A 16871-nucleotide genomic window follows, 5' to 3' on the forward strand; every position below is an offset into this window, starting at 1 on the left:
ACTGTGATGTCTATGATCACTCTCTAGAACGCAGTTCATGTCAGTTGGAAACAAAGTGCAGGACATCAAATTTAGCAGACATTGTTAGTGGAAGTTACATTTATTGTACATGTGCAACCTTCCTTTCTCTCAAAGATGTGTGACCTGTGGCGGCAGACTGTATTCAAACAGACCCATTTCACTCAGTGCTCATTACACAGCTTCAATCAATCACCAAACCATTACGATCAGCCTTCTGGTTTTTCAATGGCAATTTTCATTAGTAAATGACAGGGAAACATTATGCAGAAAACAAATGTTCACATCTCAGGAATATTACCTTGAATTATGTGGCTTATTAGCATACTAAATTGATTTAGGTGGTCATTTTGCTTACTCTGGAAGAACCAAACAGGATTAGTATGTGCAGGACAACCAAACAAGGAAATGTTAGAGCCACTTAATGGCGTCACTCATCACATTACGATTAGTTCTGGTTGTGACTTCCCACATCTGGGGTTAATCTCAGGAGGACCTTGATAGATGAGAGGAGAGAGAAAAGTAGGCCGATGGTCTGCGTTGATCTTCATCTTTCCTCTCTCACTTGATGACACCAAAATAATACCGGTAGCTTGGAGGGTGGATTTCTGCAGCCAAGGATCTTTTGCTTTTTTTTTTCCACAGCTCTCTATCACTGCAAACTCCAGTAAGACATCCAGAGTAGAAAAGCTAAGACAACCTTATCCTGATATTTTCAGATAAAGCATTCTAAATTGCTCCTGAAGCTAGGACCAATGAGGAGCTTTTCTTCCTCTTTGGGATTATTATATGTTGTTTACGGCTGGTGAATATTAAAGCTAGGATGGTGTAGTGGTCCTGTGACTTCCTGTGTGCCGTTCCAGTAAAAGCTTAGTGACATGGGCGATGATATCAGGATGCACCAGGCAGTCTAACAGGTCATTAGTGGTTATTGTTGTGTGTACTGGTTCCTCATAATCCTCTGAAGAGTTCTCTGATGTCACATCCACACAGTCACATGGTCTACATTGAGTTAAACCAGGGCTACATTCATATTTTCCCTGGTGGAGTCTAACAGCAGATGCAAGCTTGGTTCTCAGTGCTGCATCTGAGCTAGCAGTGCAGTCATCTGGAGTTTGGACATAACAGTTCCTGGATAATTTGAACTCCAGATCTTTAGTGGTCATCCCCCTCGCTTCTAGCGAGTACTCTTGCTGACAGCGTACAGGGATGAGATGTGGTCCAAAGGGAACATTGAAGGGCACAGAATGCCTGACCAAATCGTTGTTTTTTATGATTTGTCCTCTAGAGTCCCGCTTGACTGGACAGGTGTCTCTCGGGTCCTGGGTCATTTTGCTGTGGCAGAGGCCCCTCTGTCTTTGAGCAGAAGCTCTCACTGCTAGGTTCACATACTGCATGTTGTCATTATGGGATGCTACTCCTTCCTGCAGAAACATAACACAAACAAACTGTTACAGAGACACCAGCTACCAGCTAAATAGCCGCCTTGTCAAATGTGTGTGGATGGCTACTTTTATATCCAAATACAATACATTCAATACATTTCCGTAGTTGTGGGGAGGAAGTCTAAAGCGGCTGCTGACTTAACAACATGATGAAGGTGATGTTTACCGTGCACTGTTTGATTGTGAGGTTTGAATCCAGCATTGGGCAAATGCTAAATGTCTGTTATTTTAGCTGTCTTTCTTTCACACATATATTTAAAGCCTTTCAGTTTATAAGTGGAAACAGGTGCACCACTTCTTCAGATGAGTGCTCTACCTAAAAAAAAGAAAGAAAAAAAAAGAATAAAAAAGAAATAAAAAATTCAGGAAAAAGGCTGCACTCCAGTGGCAAAGAAAAGCAAAAGAATCATCTCATGTCTTGAATTATATTTAGAACTAATGGTCTAACAAAAAATGTATTTAAAGTCTCTTTATTCTGTGTAGCGTGTGAAAATGTATGACTTTGGTGAGCCAGAGTAGTAGTTTCAAAAAAGACACTGCTGCAGAAAACAGTAAGTGCCAATACAATGAGGTGAATGGGGTAAAAGGAACTAATAGACTGCACCAGTTTTCTCGATTTTGTACAAACAAAAATTTGCCATCAGAATAATTTAAAAGAAGCTATAATCAAATAAATATTCTACACACGGGGGCTTTAGAGCTTGTTTCATAATTGGAACATCACCAGAAAAATGATGTCTTGCAGCAGCAAATGGTTATGAACATTTCTGTGGAACCCTCTGTACTTTATGTAGCTTTTATTAATGTTAATTCCGTTTACATGCTCACAAGCAGAGATAAAATATACTAAACGGGCCCTGCAGATCCACCATTACAACTCATATAGCTGTCTTAGAAAGACCACAGTGAAAGGACTGGATTTATTCTTCTAAATACGTTAATTCTTTGAATATAACTCTATATAGTATTCAGATGTATACTGCCTAATTTAAAGCTGGTCTATTAACTCCAGTATAGCACAGTATTATATATCAGCTGTCCAGCTTGGAAAAAAAAACAAAAACAGCTTCTAAAACACTGACAATGTAAGAGGGTTTAAGTTCAGCCCCTCTCCTCTTGTTGTAGTTACAGGAAGCATCCCAGGAGCTTTAGTCTCACCCCAACATCTGTGTTTCTATACAGCAGCTCATACTGTGACTACACAGTAAATGACCTCCTGTAGGTGGGATAAATATACCTTCTGAGTGGTAGAAGCAGCCTGGCTTTGCCAACTGATACACAGAGAAAGAAGAAGGTGTGGGAGGTACAGTGGTTAGTAATCCATCATAGGCAGACCAGAGTCTCATCAAGCTTGTGGAGGTCTGCATAGGTTCCAAGCACAAGAGTCAGTTATACTTTACACCAAAAATGTTGCACAATGGAGGACTTCTTGTACCCGACCAAAAAGCAATTTCCAGAGGTGGGCCTTTTCAAATTCACAAAAAATTAAATTAGGCAATTAATGAGTTTACTGAGACAGAGGTTCTGGCTATGCAAGATTAAGTGTTGAGGGGGATTACACCCATATGACACAGTCTATGGATGTTTAGTCAGCAAATGGAAACACTGTTATTGACTATATACTATCCTACAAAGTCAATTTTGTAGAGTGAGTTATTATAATAAAGATAAAGGACTCAAAATATATCACAATGCAATGTAAAAAGTTGTGTGCAACTGATGGTTACAAGCCAAGAGCCAAAGACCATCATGCTATATGGTTGCAATTAATATCAGCATGTTAATGAGGATAGTGAGATACACTGAGATATAGCAAATGTATGCAAAAATCACATGTAAAATAAACAAAATAATGTTAAATGCTTGGTGTGTTTCAATGTTAAGCATGGCACCAGATAAAGGTTTTCATACAAGCAAAACAAAAACTTATTTTATTAGTTTTTAAGCAAACTGTGCAAACAGTGCATTTGGTCAAATGTTTTCATTTGGACCAAAACTTTGAAAAACTTCATGATTGTTATATTATTGTTATGAAGAAGAAAACATTATAATCAAGATACGATTCAACTGAAAGTCGATAGATGATAATATTGAATTAATTCTGAGGCCTAAGTTAGGCCACTACCGGATGACAGGATTGACATGAGCAGTGACTAAATTTACATATATACAGTCCTCTAGATAGAATTCCTTGTATAGTGAGAAGTGAGTGGTAAAGAGAGAACAATTTCTGACACAGCCTTGGAGTTAAACAAAAACAAGTGGTGGCTGCACCAAAACAAGCAAGAGGTAGTAAACCGGGAAACGTAATGAATATCACAGTATTTGCTACCTCAGTGGGGTTGAGCCAGTTGTCAGTGTTGTCATCACATGGTGCGCTTTTAAGGGCAGAGACAACAGCCTTGGTCACAGCTTCACTGACTCTTGCCACGTCATCCACTTCCTGTGTAGGAACAAAATAAATAAATAAAATTTGAATAAACGTTTGTCTGGCGGTGGAGAGCTTCTCATACGGCACACACTCCTTGTTGTGCACTCACACTAATGTCACATAATGACAAGGAATATTTTACTTCCAGGCCTGTTCATTACTCAAAGCTGAGAGGGGCCTACATCTGGGAGCACTAAACACCGAGCAGGAGCTCTTCAGGGCACATTTTTCTCACATTTGTCTGAAACTCATGGAACATCTCATCATTATTTCAGGTTTTGAGCCAAATAGTTCAGGATGAGGGAGAGACATGATCGGGTTGCTTACCAACTCGATCCAGGAGTTGACGCTGACAGTGATGGGATCCACTGACTCCACATAGTGCCACCAGTGTCTGGGGACATAAAGCACCTGAGCAGAGAAGATAAAATGGATTAACAGTTTAGTGACATCACCCACTCCCTTCCTTTTTTTTCGTTAAGCCTTTGTGATAAATGTCGAGGGAATACATAATTGGACTGATCATCCACTAGATGGCAGCATACACCTTTTCCCCCACAGACTGTCAGTGGTTCATCCATTCATTAAGTGACTATTAAAATTGGCCAGCCTTATTGAGTCTGTGCCTCCTCAGCAGTCCTCATTCATTCATGTGGTCTGACAAGATAAGAGGAATGATCTGTCCTTTGATTTGATTTGCAGAGGTGTAGGAGATTGGTGTATTTCCAAGTGTATGGGGAAAATAATCTAAGCACAAAAGTCCACTTGTAGCTTTCAACTGTATGTAAATGCCAGGCCAAAGCCAGTCACGACACTGACTGGAAGAGTTCATTGATTTTGAGACTGTGGACAGCCTCAGAAGAATTAAGGAGGTCATTGACATCTAACTCCAAAGGCCAGCCTTGAACCAAGATAGGGGTCATAATCTGCCTCCCATATATAACCACTTGTTATTGTGTGGACAAGGACCTGATTAAGGTAATGTGATAACACCTGAGCCAATTCCATTTACTAAATGAAGACTGTGAGATGCTGTTGAAAGCTCTGAAAGCAAATTGACCTTTCTTCCTGCTGCTTTTTTCCCCACCACATGCCGTTCCCAAAGGTCAAGAATGAACCTTGCCGCTCAAAATTACTTCAAGGATCCACAAGGACTGGCCAGCTCTTATTTACACCAAAACTATGTTGATTGAACTGTAGTAATAAGACAATAGCTGGTGATACTGGGGAAACAGAATAGCTAGGGCATTTCACTGAGTTTGGTTTATCATCTGTCAAATTTATAACCATCATCATTTAATATTAGGTAAAATAAGCAGAAATGACCTGCTGAAGCATCAGCCGTGACCCTGACCAGCACATTTCTTCACCCGTCTTCAGAGTTACTTGACAGCTGGGTTTGGTGTTGCTGACAGGAGAGTTTTTAGTGCGCTACAGGAGCTCAGGCACAAGCAGATAGTGAAAAGAGACAGCTAATTGCTTTGTCACCATTTTGACTCTTGAAGAACAAAACAATGCAGCTGGAATCTGAAACAAGGCAAAGTAGGACAAATACATCCATGAAGACTTTTGCAGTAATTCAGGATTGAAAACTACTTCAAAAGTAGCTGAGGACATTTCATAAAATTAGGGCACCATGACAGCCACGTTCTGATTGCCAACACCTCAATCGTAACTTTACTCACTCACCTACTTCTAAAGCAGAGCAGGTGACAGGAACTTGACTGTGCTGTCAGTTAAACTACTGGCCTAGACTTGACCCTGTTACTTTTCTCCTGACAAGACATCAAGAGTGAAGAGGCAGATGACTTTAATGTAGCTTAACCCTCCACTTCCTTCAGTATAAAAGCTCCAGTCTGTTAAAGATGATACACTATAACTGAGAAGGCCAGATTTTAATTGCCACACAAGTCATGGCTGTTGCCTTGCTTCACACTTTTATGGAGAACACCACGGCAAATAAATCTCACTGTTGAGTCTACTTTTACATGTTCAGACCTTAAGGACCAATAAAGTTAGATTTTATGGTTATTGCTTCTGTGTCTAAAGCAGTTCATCACATAAATGTAGCGCTACAGTGTTGCATAACATCAAACTTTAGTAAATCACCCATGGTGGGTTTCCAATGTCTAAAAAACCCAACTGACTTAAAAAAGAGGTGTTTGATATGTCTTAGTTCAATGAGTTGCCCACCCTGAGTCTGGTTCTGCTCGAGGTTTCCGCCTCTTAAAAGGAAGTTGTTCTTGGTGGGAATAGTTGGGTCTCTGTAAATAAAATTATAAAGAGGACGGTCCAGACCTGCTCTATAGGAAAAGTGCAATGAGATAACCTCTGTTATGAATTGGTGCTATATAAATAAAATTGAACTGAATTGAATGTTTGATGAAAAAAAAAAATGCAAAAATGTTTTGCCTAAGGGGTGTAATGATACTGTACAGTCAGCTCACTATTTGGTATGTTTCATAATACAGGGCTCACAGTTAAATACAGCTAGACAATCATTTGTCTTTGTTTGACTGAGAACAAACGATGAATGTAGAAGATTATTTTCTTCCTTCAGATGTGCATAAAGCTGTTTTCAAATGTGACTATTTCTTGACTAGTTTTTATAATAGTCTTCTTTAGGGCTGTAACTAACAATTATTTTCATTATTGATTAATTTGCTGGTTATTTTCACAATTACACAATTAATCGTTTAGTCTATAAAATGTCAGAAAATAGTGGAAAATGTCCATCACAATTCCCTGAAGACCAATGTGATGTCATCAAATGTCTTGTTTTGTCCAACCAACTCTCTATCAATTGACTAAATGATAAACTGACTAATCATTTAAGCTCTAGTCTTCATATAGATTTTAGTAAAAAAAACAACAACTGTTCAGTGAAACATTATTCTTTTCACAAGCAGATGCTTATCTACTTACAACTAAATTGAAGATCAAAATATTGCCTAGATGAGAATTTAATCATTAATGTATAAACAATGTCCTCAATAAGATAAAGAGTAAATATCTGAATTTGATCAATGAAATTTAACACCTTGAGAGAAACAGATTTTAAATTTCTGGCCAAGGACATGGTCATAATTTTTCAAGAAAATCAGCAAGTGTAGAGTTTCTGGCAGCAGTTGACACCTCTGACAGTTTACAGTCTTAATTTAATTGCGCCCTCTGGCATTCAATGTATGTGGACCAAAAAACGAGTACCTTTTAGGAGGCAGAACATATTTTTGTATAGTAAAATATTGTGTCAAGAATCCTGACCTGTCCTGGCTGCAGAGTGACGGTGTGGGCCCTGGCTCCCTGAAAGGCAGGGAACCTCCTCAGGTCTGGATGGAGAACATCCACCTGGCTGAAGACACTGGACTCCTCATAGGGGATCCTGGTTGGGTAGAGGTTATCAGTGTCCTCTGGAGGAAAAAGGTGCCAGCGCTTCCTACGCACAGGAAACATTACAATTAGATACGACTTCAGACTAAAAGAGCATATTAAAATATTGTTGTTAGAAATTAATTCAGTTGTTTGGTCACAGTCGTGTCAGTTAATAATCACGTTAGCCATAAATTCAGGCTTTCAAAACTGTAAACAAAACTTGAATTTCACTTTGACAGAGCATAGTAAATATTAGAAAGGATCAAAACATTTTTTCAACTGTGATGGAAACTTACATTTACCCAAAATACAACACAAAATGTGTTCATGAAAAGGGGAAAGGTTCTTATTGTGAATTACTTAATTAATTAAAGCCATCTTACACTGATTATTAACATTCTCTGCTCACCGTGTGGACAATCAATAAAAAAAAATTATGTTTTTCTTGGTATGATGTTTTAAAAACAGTATTATTTTTTTATCAGAAGAATCAAAATTCTAAATCCTTTTTTATTCTGGGAGATGATAAAAGATGACAGGGCCAATTGCAAATCCATCAATGTAAAATAATCCAGTTCTCTAACCTGAAACTCAAATATTGTGGGGCGGTCTTTAGAAACTCTTGGCCATTATTGTTTTCTGTTCGTCTAACCCACCATTGTCACAAATGTCATCACATCAATCAGCACTGTTGTATTTTCATGTATCAGCAGTGTCAAAGAACAACTTGAGCTGAATTTCATTCCATTTGGGATCAATACCAAATAAAAGAGCCTGAGACCCAATTACAAGGAGTGAGATAAAAATGTTGCTCTCTGGGAGAACAGATGAGTGATAAGATACAAAAAGACCTTTTCCCTTTTGTTTCTTGACTCACAGTGCCCCATATAGCACCTCGCCCTCTGTCTCCATTTCCCTCCTGCTCTGGTGAGCTCTGTGACTACTTTACTCTCTTTCAGAGGGCAGAGGACAGATCACCCTCTGTAAGCAGTTACAGTACTGCAACGTTTGCGTTGCGAAAGAGCTAGGTGGTTAACAGGCAGAACATTTCCACCACCATTGGTGTGGTGAAATATAGCAGGGGTTGTATGGAATCCTTCTTTATGCTCAGTCACAACTCCTCTCTATTAAATGCACAAACCTATTATCACAGGTATGACAGGGCAATGTGACTTTTTGTTATCTCTCTTAATACTTTTCTGTTGCCCAAATTGAAAGTCAAAGCACACTTCTGTTTTATAAAAATATAAATTTGGATTGTTTGAGATTACTGTGACAAATTAGGCCATGGCAAGAAATCAGATATCAGGCTTAAATGCTCTGCACTGTCTGACTACTGTTAAACTAGTTTACATTCAGATGGTGAGTCTCTCTTGCATTCTCCCATATTTCTGAACCAGTATTTGAGCACACAACTATTCTTACATTGACAATTTACCATATGATAAGTTCTAAGGCCACTTAGACTACTAGTTATGTCTTAGTTTTGATGTGTGCTCCATTCACTGAAATCCTTTGTTGTGACTTGAAGCAATACTCACAAATATATGAGGCAGGGAAACGAGTGATGCTTTATTTAAAGTTCTGTAGATTAACAATATCAGAATGGGTGCAAACAACCATTGAGCTGAGGTTGAGAGGTGCAGTGAGCTCCAAGGTGTGACTCTATTATCTTTGCATCTAATTAAAATTGGTAAAGTATTTGTTGGATAAAAACAGAAATTACAGACAGGCTATGTGTAACTTCAGGATTATCAAGACAAGAATCCACAAAGTAGCTTGATTTAAAAAAGTAGGCGATTTTAAAAGAATGAAAATAATAAAATAATAAGGACACTGCAACAGCATTTTTATGTTAAATACTTTTAAATTTCACTTCTAATTCTCAGGAAAGAATACAGAATAATTCGCCCCTCTGGCGTGAACTTGCATGAAACTCTGGCATAAACTAATATTACAGTTTTACAGTATACAGTTTTCATTCATTCATTTCTTCCACTTCTCTTACTCACTGAGGAGGACGAGGCGCAAGCAGCTCTCTTCCACGTCACACGCTGTATAGTGCCAGAAACAGGTTGTGATAATAAATTGGGAGAAATACGGGAGAATTGGAAGAGGGCAATGAAAAACGGGAGTTTCCTGGGAAAATCGGTAGGGTTGGCAAGTATGCCTTAGAGCAAATCACACAGCTACAATTGGTGATATTTACTTTACTTTTCTTGTCCTGTATACTTGTCCACATAATCAGGTTGGTCCAGCAGAAATCTACCTTCTTGTTTATGTGATGTTTCACAAATTTGATTACTGACTTATATAATCTGGTTACTTTGGTGCATATAAAGCAGCAAACACGTGCTATGGTCCTTCTTACCGTCCATGTACCTGCAGTACCAGGTTACAGCCATAAGAGTCCAGGTGGCATGGCGTGTTGGCCCCCTCTGTGCCCATCCATAAGGTACTTTCTCTCCCATTACGTCCCTCAAAACCAAACTCGGACCACTTTATATCCTGCAAAATATAAATAACAGTCTGATTTTCTCCATTCTTTTTGTCTGTGATAATGACATGACATGAAGACAAGACTCACATTTTCACAGCTGTCACAACTCTGCTATAAGCCCACAGATGTACCCCCACCTCATCAGCTACTTTGACAGGACCTATTATAGGTGACCAATGGAGGTCTCTGTGTAGAAAAGCCAAGCTACAGTATTTGTCATCTTTCAAGGAAAACTGGTCTGTCAATCATGTCCTGTCAGAGCACAAAGGTGTAGCAATCATGGCAGTATCCTGAATAATGAAGTCATTAGCATATACTGTATGCAGGCAGCTGTAAATAACAGACTGGTCAATCTAGCCTTCAGGCAGCCTTTTTCCCCAGCACCATTTATCCTGTAAAAAGCCCATGTCTGCCTGTTCTCAAAGGCATGAATGTCAGCGGGTAATAATTGCAGGTAGATGCCCAATAAAAATGTATCACTAAGATAAAAATGAAATGAATTGGTGGCTTGAGAAATGATGGCACTTTTATGTTTTTACCTACCGGAGGACAAGAATAGCAGCTAATATAAAGTCATTATGGTTAAAAGCTTAACTTTTTAATTGAAAATGTCAAAACAGGGGGAAAAAATATTAGAAAATAAATGAGTATTTTGAAAAAAAATGAGACTAAATGGGAATATTCTGGCTCTTTTTCAATTTTTTATTTAATGTCTAATTTGTTGATAAGCCAAAGCATTTGCAACTAGATTAGAAGGTAGCAAGTGAATAATACTTTTTAAATTAAGCTTCTAAATGTGTTTATTATCATCTTAAAGAAAATTTGGTATTCATAACATTCTTGACTGTGTGCTTACACTGTATGTGGTGTCATATTTTAGGGTCATGTATAAATCCAATTCTGAGTACAGTAACAATAAACATGCTGACATAAATGGACATATTTATATAATAAAGACACGACTAAAAACAGGCTTTTAAAGTGACCCTAACTTTTCTTTAATTTGTTTTAATTTGGTAACATATCTGAACCTGAGTGGTCACTGATGTATAAAAAATATTAATACATTAAACTATTTCAGGGTAAAGACAGATCAGTGATGATGGCCCGTTTGCTGTTCTCTTGGTATTGTCACATCCACCTCTTTGCTATCAGACAGTCTAACTGCACTGTTAAATGCAGCGATAGACATTTGGTTAGTAATTTAAAATGTAGTCCTGTTTTTAAAATTTTTATGACCTAAGTATGACTGTATTGCTTGAAAAATAATAGATCCAGGTTTTGGCTTAAGGGAGTACATTATTTTCCATAAGATACACTATATGGCCCAAGTGAGTGGCCACCAGTGGCCAGTGTTCTTCCAACTTTGTGGCAACAGTTTTGGGAAGGCTCTTTCCTGTTTCGACATAACAATGCCCTTGTGCACAAAGCCAGCGAGGTCCATAAAGAAATGGTTTTCCCAGTTTGGTGTGCAAGAACTTGCCAGCACAGAGCCCTGACCTCAACCCCATCAAACACCTTTGGGATGAACTGGAATGCCGAGTATGAGCCAGACCTTATCGCAATATCAGTGGCCGACCTCACAAATGCTCTTGAGGCTGAATTGGAATCCGAATATAATGTTAAGGTGTCCACATACTTTTGGCCATGTATTGAATCTCCAATATTCAGCCACTACGTTATCAAAAATATACTACTTTAACTCACTCATACAGGGAGGGATTGACCTAAATTGTCAAACTTTCTTCATCACAGGCCCCATATTTTAGTTTCATGAGCTTTCATCTTGTAGCTGTCTACTGATGCTGACAGAATAACTTAAAACACAATGCAATGACTGCTAGGTTGGAAAAAAGGTTGGCTTGACCTGAATCTATCTGATGTCCATTAACACCTCATGCAAGTGCTGCTAATTTTTCCACCGTCACACTACCTATAAAAAGTTGTGTGCTTTTCAAAAACACCTTCTAGTTGCAATGTCATGCAAACATCTCAGGTGGTAATTAACTAACACTAATCCTGTAAAACCAGATCTCCCATTCAAACATGTTGGATTTCATTTGGATTTTTGACCAGGATCCATTATAAAACTGACCTGGCATCTTAACATGTATGTATGCAGGAGGGTGATTACCTCAAACATGGAAGGCTTATCTTGAAACAATATGGCGATGTATTTGTAGTCAGCATAGGCCCAATACTCTGATTTGGGGTATTCAAAGAAAGGCCCTACATCTGTCCCAGCCTGGTCCCGGGTCCAGCTGAGAAAGTGCGCCAGTTTGGCCTCCACATAGGAACACTGGGTTTCAAACAGAGGTGCTACGAGAGTGGGAGAATATAGCAAGAAAAAGTACAAAAAAAGAGAGTAATCACTAGAAAATTGTGATAAAGTTTCAGTAAAACAATTCAACAGATCCCTGCTAAAATAAATACATATACTGGAATCACAGCACTATGCATCATCACAGAGGCATGAAATTTTATTTTATCCGCTTTTATGAGAAAAATAAATCAGTTGTAGTGATTTACTCTTGCTTTTGTTTTAGTAAACAAAGTGTGTCTATGGTTGAGTGAAGGCATTTATAAACCATCATGAGCAATGCCCTCCTGTAAACTGTTGCAGATGAAAAAGATTAAGAAATCTAATTAGCTAGCTTTTATCAGAGGACACGCTCTCTGTTATTCATCACATGATGAGTCATTACTGTAGCTGTTTTAGAGCCACATGGAGGGCAAAATACACCAGATGCTCAAAGACAAAAACCCTCCGATTCCCCCCCCACAGAAAAAGCTGAAATGGATCTTTTTGGGTTACATAAGTTTTCATTCTGCATGCTCAATCCAGAGGATTAATTAGACAAGAATTATTTCATCCCAGATCTGTCTGGATTAATCTTTTGTTCTTACTGTGTGTCTCCTTTTTTCTCCCAAGTCTGAATCGGACGAGTTTGTCACCAAGGCAGTCAGACAGGTGCTCTGCAGTCCAGTGGAGAACAGGCCAGCCACAGGTCATGTTCATGAAGACTGCGGGCTGCTGCAGATGATGCAGAATCCTCTGAGTCTCCTCTGGGCTGAAGGGTTTAATGGAGTCGGGGGCAGCCATGCCCTGTAGTACACACTGTGGGTTGCAACACAGAGGCTGTAGATACAGATTCGCTGATAAACTGGTGATTAAGTTGTGGTGTTACATTACCAGTCATTCACAGAGATTATACCAGTGCCTTCTAGCTACGACGTGTTTATCTTCTGTAACATAAAGGTGAACAAGATTGTGTACATTTTTATGCATGTGTTTTTGTGTCTCTATGATATTTGTTCCTCCCTCAGTGCTCTGTCACTTCATGAACAACCTTAAAAAAACCCCCACAATTGTGCCATCAGAAGAGGAAACTGAAGCTTTCTTATTTTCAAGCATGTTTGTACTACCTACTGCTACCATAAACCTGCAATTTTAAGCAATACAGTCATACATTTAATTAAGCAGATCTACATTTTAAGTTATGACTGGCCAAATCTCACTCCCTGCATTTAACAGTGGGGTGAAGAGTGAAGAGGGGGATGTAACAAGATCAGCAATGCAGCAAATGTGCCATCACTGATAAACTGTTCAATAAACATCAAGTGATGAGCATAGTTTGAATAAATGAATGATGCCCCAGGATTCCCATGCCAATTGCCAATGCTAAATTAAAACAAATGAAAGAGAATCCCCTGACATTTGAAACGTGTTTTTATTAGTATTTTCATTATATAAATATGCCCATTTAAGTTAACATCTTAATTGTTCTTGTACTCAGAATTCACATTCAGAAACACATTCACATCCTCCTGCCACTTCAGTGGGTCTGTATCACATATGTGGAATTGGTCATGTATGACTGGATTTATACATGACCCAAAAGTCAGCAGACCAAAAAGTACATGTACTTGTGCCCATATGGGGTATTTCACGCATATTATTATTTTAAAATATATAGCACAGATATTAGCACATGCGATATAAGTAACAAGAAATTGCAGTACATAAATGCCAGAGATGTGTTTGTATAACAATGTCACCATTACATAGTTTATCAGCCTGGTCAAGGAATCCAGTATCGGTCAAACTCTGAAGTTTTTTAGTCAGTTCTGATAAATATTTCCCACCTGATCGAACTAAAACTAGTTAACGTTAGCCGCATTATCTGGATGGGCCGAGGCACTTTTATGTCATAAAAGTGCCGAAAATGTCAGTAACGTTAGTTAATGGTCCATCCAGATAATGCGGCTAACGTTAACTAGTTTTACGTTACAGAATGAGCAACTTGGTTACGTCAACTCAGATAACTAGGACATCAACACTGACGACCGTAACGTTATTTGTTTTAGTACTAAACTAGACGATGATATTAGCTAGGCTCTGCTTATGAACGTTGCTTAGCTAAGGAATAGGCTCCGACTCCACTGTCAAATCACTTTCCCATGAAAGCTAACGTTAGCTAGCTTCGCGGAAAGAGAGGGGTCTTTTGAAAAAAGAGAGGGGACTCACCAGCTACTACACGTGCAGTTGAGGTTCTGGCGGAAGTAAACAAACCTCACAAGACAGTGGACTTTTTCTTTATACATCGGCAACGCCTCACTGTGAATCTACTCCATTCCGGCTCTGTGGTCGCTACACCAGCCCCACTCAAGCTAATGCACCAGACGGGCCAAAATGGCAGCCCAATGACTACAGTTTCTACTACCGAAACTATTTCCGTTTGGGCATGCGCAGTAAAGTTAAGTGTCAGAGACCGAAGCTATCGGTTGTTTTTGTTTGTGTGGTCGACAGAACCCCGGTGAGACTTCCATTTCCCCTTGCTGTACATCCGTTACAACCGGAGTTTTAACTGAACTGACAAACAGACTGCTACCATGGGTGCCGGTTCGAGCACCGAGACGGAAAGGGAGCCGCTTATAGTCCCTTCTCATTCGGAGACAAACAGTCAACCAGTAAACAGCAGAGTGTACGGAAGAAGATGGCTGGTTCTGACCCTGTTTTCCCTGCTGGCATTATTGCAGGGGATGGTGTGGAACTTCTGGGGTCCCATCCAGAACTCGGCCGTTCACGCGTACGGCTTCACTAAGTCGGACATTGCAGTTCTGGTAATGTGGGGCCCGGTGGGTTTCGTTCCCTGGCTGCTGTTTATGTGGTTAATGGATAAAAAAGGTGAGCTGTTCTAATTTGGTACACTGTGTCCTATCTTAACGTTTGTATTATTCCTCTATGGGGACGTTATCAAACGTAGTTAAGTCCTAAAAAACACATGATACATTGATATCTTAGATGGCTGACGTTAAATCAATCAAATGTTTGGTGTTGTTACTTGACATCCTACACTTGATCGTCTTATTTTCATTCAGTAAGATTAGTGGTCACACACAGTATTCTGTAATCCGTCAGATTGTAAGTATTTGACGTTATGAAAATTAATTGGTAACTATTTAGATAATCGTTTGTCATTTTTCACGCAAAAACATTTCATGTTCGCTTCCCAAATGCAAATCCTGCTTTTACATTAATGCATGAGTAACAATAATCTAATGATATAATAGTATTACAGTCACAGGATTCATTATTCTGCATTGAGTCCTTTTACTTGTGATACTTTATGTACATTTTCCTATACTTGCATACTTTTAGTATGAAAGTAACATTTCAATGCATGACTTTTACAGTGTGGTATTCATATTTTTATTTAAGTGAAGGATCTGAATACTTCTTTCGCCACTGGCTGTTATCCAAAATGTTGCCTCCATAGTATTTAGAAAGGGTCACTTTTTAAATACCATAGCAGAAACTGGTGGCCAGTAGATTGTAGGTCTGTCTGTGTCTGTCAATATTTGATAAACCAATTAACATTTTTTAAATAACTGAAGTAACAGTATAAACAATAAAACTGAACAAGTCAAACCATTATTCCCCATCTTACAGTAAGGCACCTGAACCCTCCACAGAGAGATGGATATACATATATAGGTTTTATACAAAGCTAATACCATTCTCCAATATTTCCCCTTCTGAATTGGCCGATACTGATATGTAGTCTAAAAATTGCATGAGCCTTAGAGAGGAATGCAACAAATGATATTTTTCATTTCAGATTAATCTGTCGATTTTCATTTTATTAAGTCTATACATGAAGTTATGAAACAGAGAAAAGCAATAAATCCTCATATTTAAGAAGAACAGCAAATGTTTGGCATTTTTGCTTGCTAACTTAGTTGATAATCAGAATTGTTGACAACTAACAATTGTCGACAATTACTTTTAGTTTTTTATTCTTTTTTTTAATGAATACTTTTCTTGTTTTGCAGATTTGGCATTTGTGTTAATTGACATGATCCTTGAAACTACGGGCAGTAAAAACAATGGACTGATACCACTATCACTTTTTAAATTTAACATCAGTCTGTGCAAAAGGGTTTTCGAGTGTCTGTCGTCTATCGTCAGAGTTGGACCCATGTGAGAAGATAAGCAACTCTTGAAGGGCTTTTAAGACTTCTCTCTTTTAAAAGAGTTTAAATTCACAATGGTCTTGAAACCACAGAACATATTGTACAGTGCCTTTGCCTGCAGAAGAGCTCTTCACTTGAGCTACTGAGTCAGAGCGCACTTCACCTAACCAGTTCCTCTGCATCACCTGACTGACACATTCATGCCCAGGCTGAACTGTCAGGTGACAAAAACAGTTACAACGCAGTAACAACATCACGGTAACCAAGCTGCTGATGATTTAAAGACCACAAGCAAAATCTTGCTTGTGAAATTACACAATTCATCTTGTGATCCTGATTCATCAGCTATTAGTGGGTCTGGGTGTTTTGCTTGCCTAAAGGTTGTCACATCATATCTGCTGCTCTCAGTGAGTGGTAGAAACTTTTCACTCACAAGACTGTATAAGGTGAAATAATCCAGCTGTACATTCCCCTCATACCTGTAAAGTCAATGCTCAACTTTATACCCAGCTTGCAGCTAATGCCTCTGAGTCTCATATCAAATTAGGGCAGCTCATTCAGCACTGACAAATTGTGTTACGCTATAGTGTGACCTTGTTTAAAAAAACCTACATGGCATCTAGAGGTT

The 16871-nt window shown here is 38.8% G+C and overlaps 2 protein-coding genes across 3 annotated transcripts in view; one reads left to right on the plus strand and one right to left on the minus strand.

The window, feature by feature from the left end:
• Nucleotides 1-70: 70 nt before the first annotated feature.
• On the minus strand, nt 71-14443 carry hspbap1 (hspb associated protein 1). The gene is made up of 8 exons (XM_044215748.1): nt 14295-14443; nt 12674-12884; nt 11901-12085; nt 9638-9774; nt 7159-7330; nt 4222-4305; nt 3796-3906; nt 71-1442 (listed from the first exon to the last, which is right to left on the minus strand). Exons 2-8 carry the CDS (start codon nt 12867-12869, stop codon nt 837-839), a joined length of 1491 nt encoding a protein of 496 aa, XP_044071683.1. The 5' UTR covers nt 12870-12884; nt 14295-14443; the 3' UTR covers nt 71-836.
• A 65-nt stretch (nt 14444-14508) lies between these two features.
• slc49a4 (solute carrier family 49 member 4) overlaps nt 14509-16871 on the plus strand; it is a 47115-nt gene continuing 44752 nt past the window's right edge. For both annotated transcript variants that reach the window (XM_044215749.1, XM_044215750.1), the window contains exon 1: nt 14509-14954. In XM_044215749.1, the coding sequence (XP_044071684.1) occupies nt 14660-14954 (295 nt within the window). In that variant the 5' untranslated portion in view covers nt 14509-14659. The remainder of the gene's footprint in view (nt 14955-16871) is intronic.

This window comes from Siniperca chuatsi, linkage group LG12 (genome assembly GCF_020085105.1).
Source record: "Siniperca chuatsi isolate FFG_IHB_CAS linkage group LG12, ASM2008510v1, whole genome shotgun sequence".
In the NCBI taxonomy this organism is placed as follows: Eukaryota; Metazoa; Chordata; class Actinopteri; order Centrarchiformes; family Sinipercidae; genus Siniperca; species Siniperca chuatsi.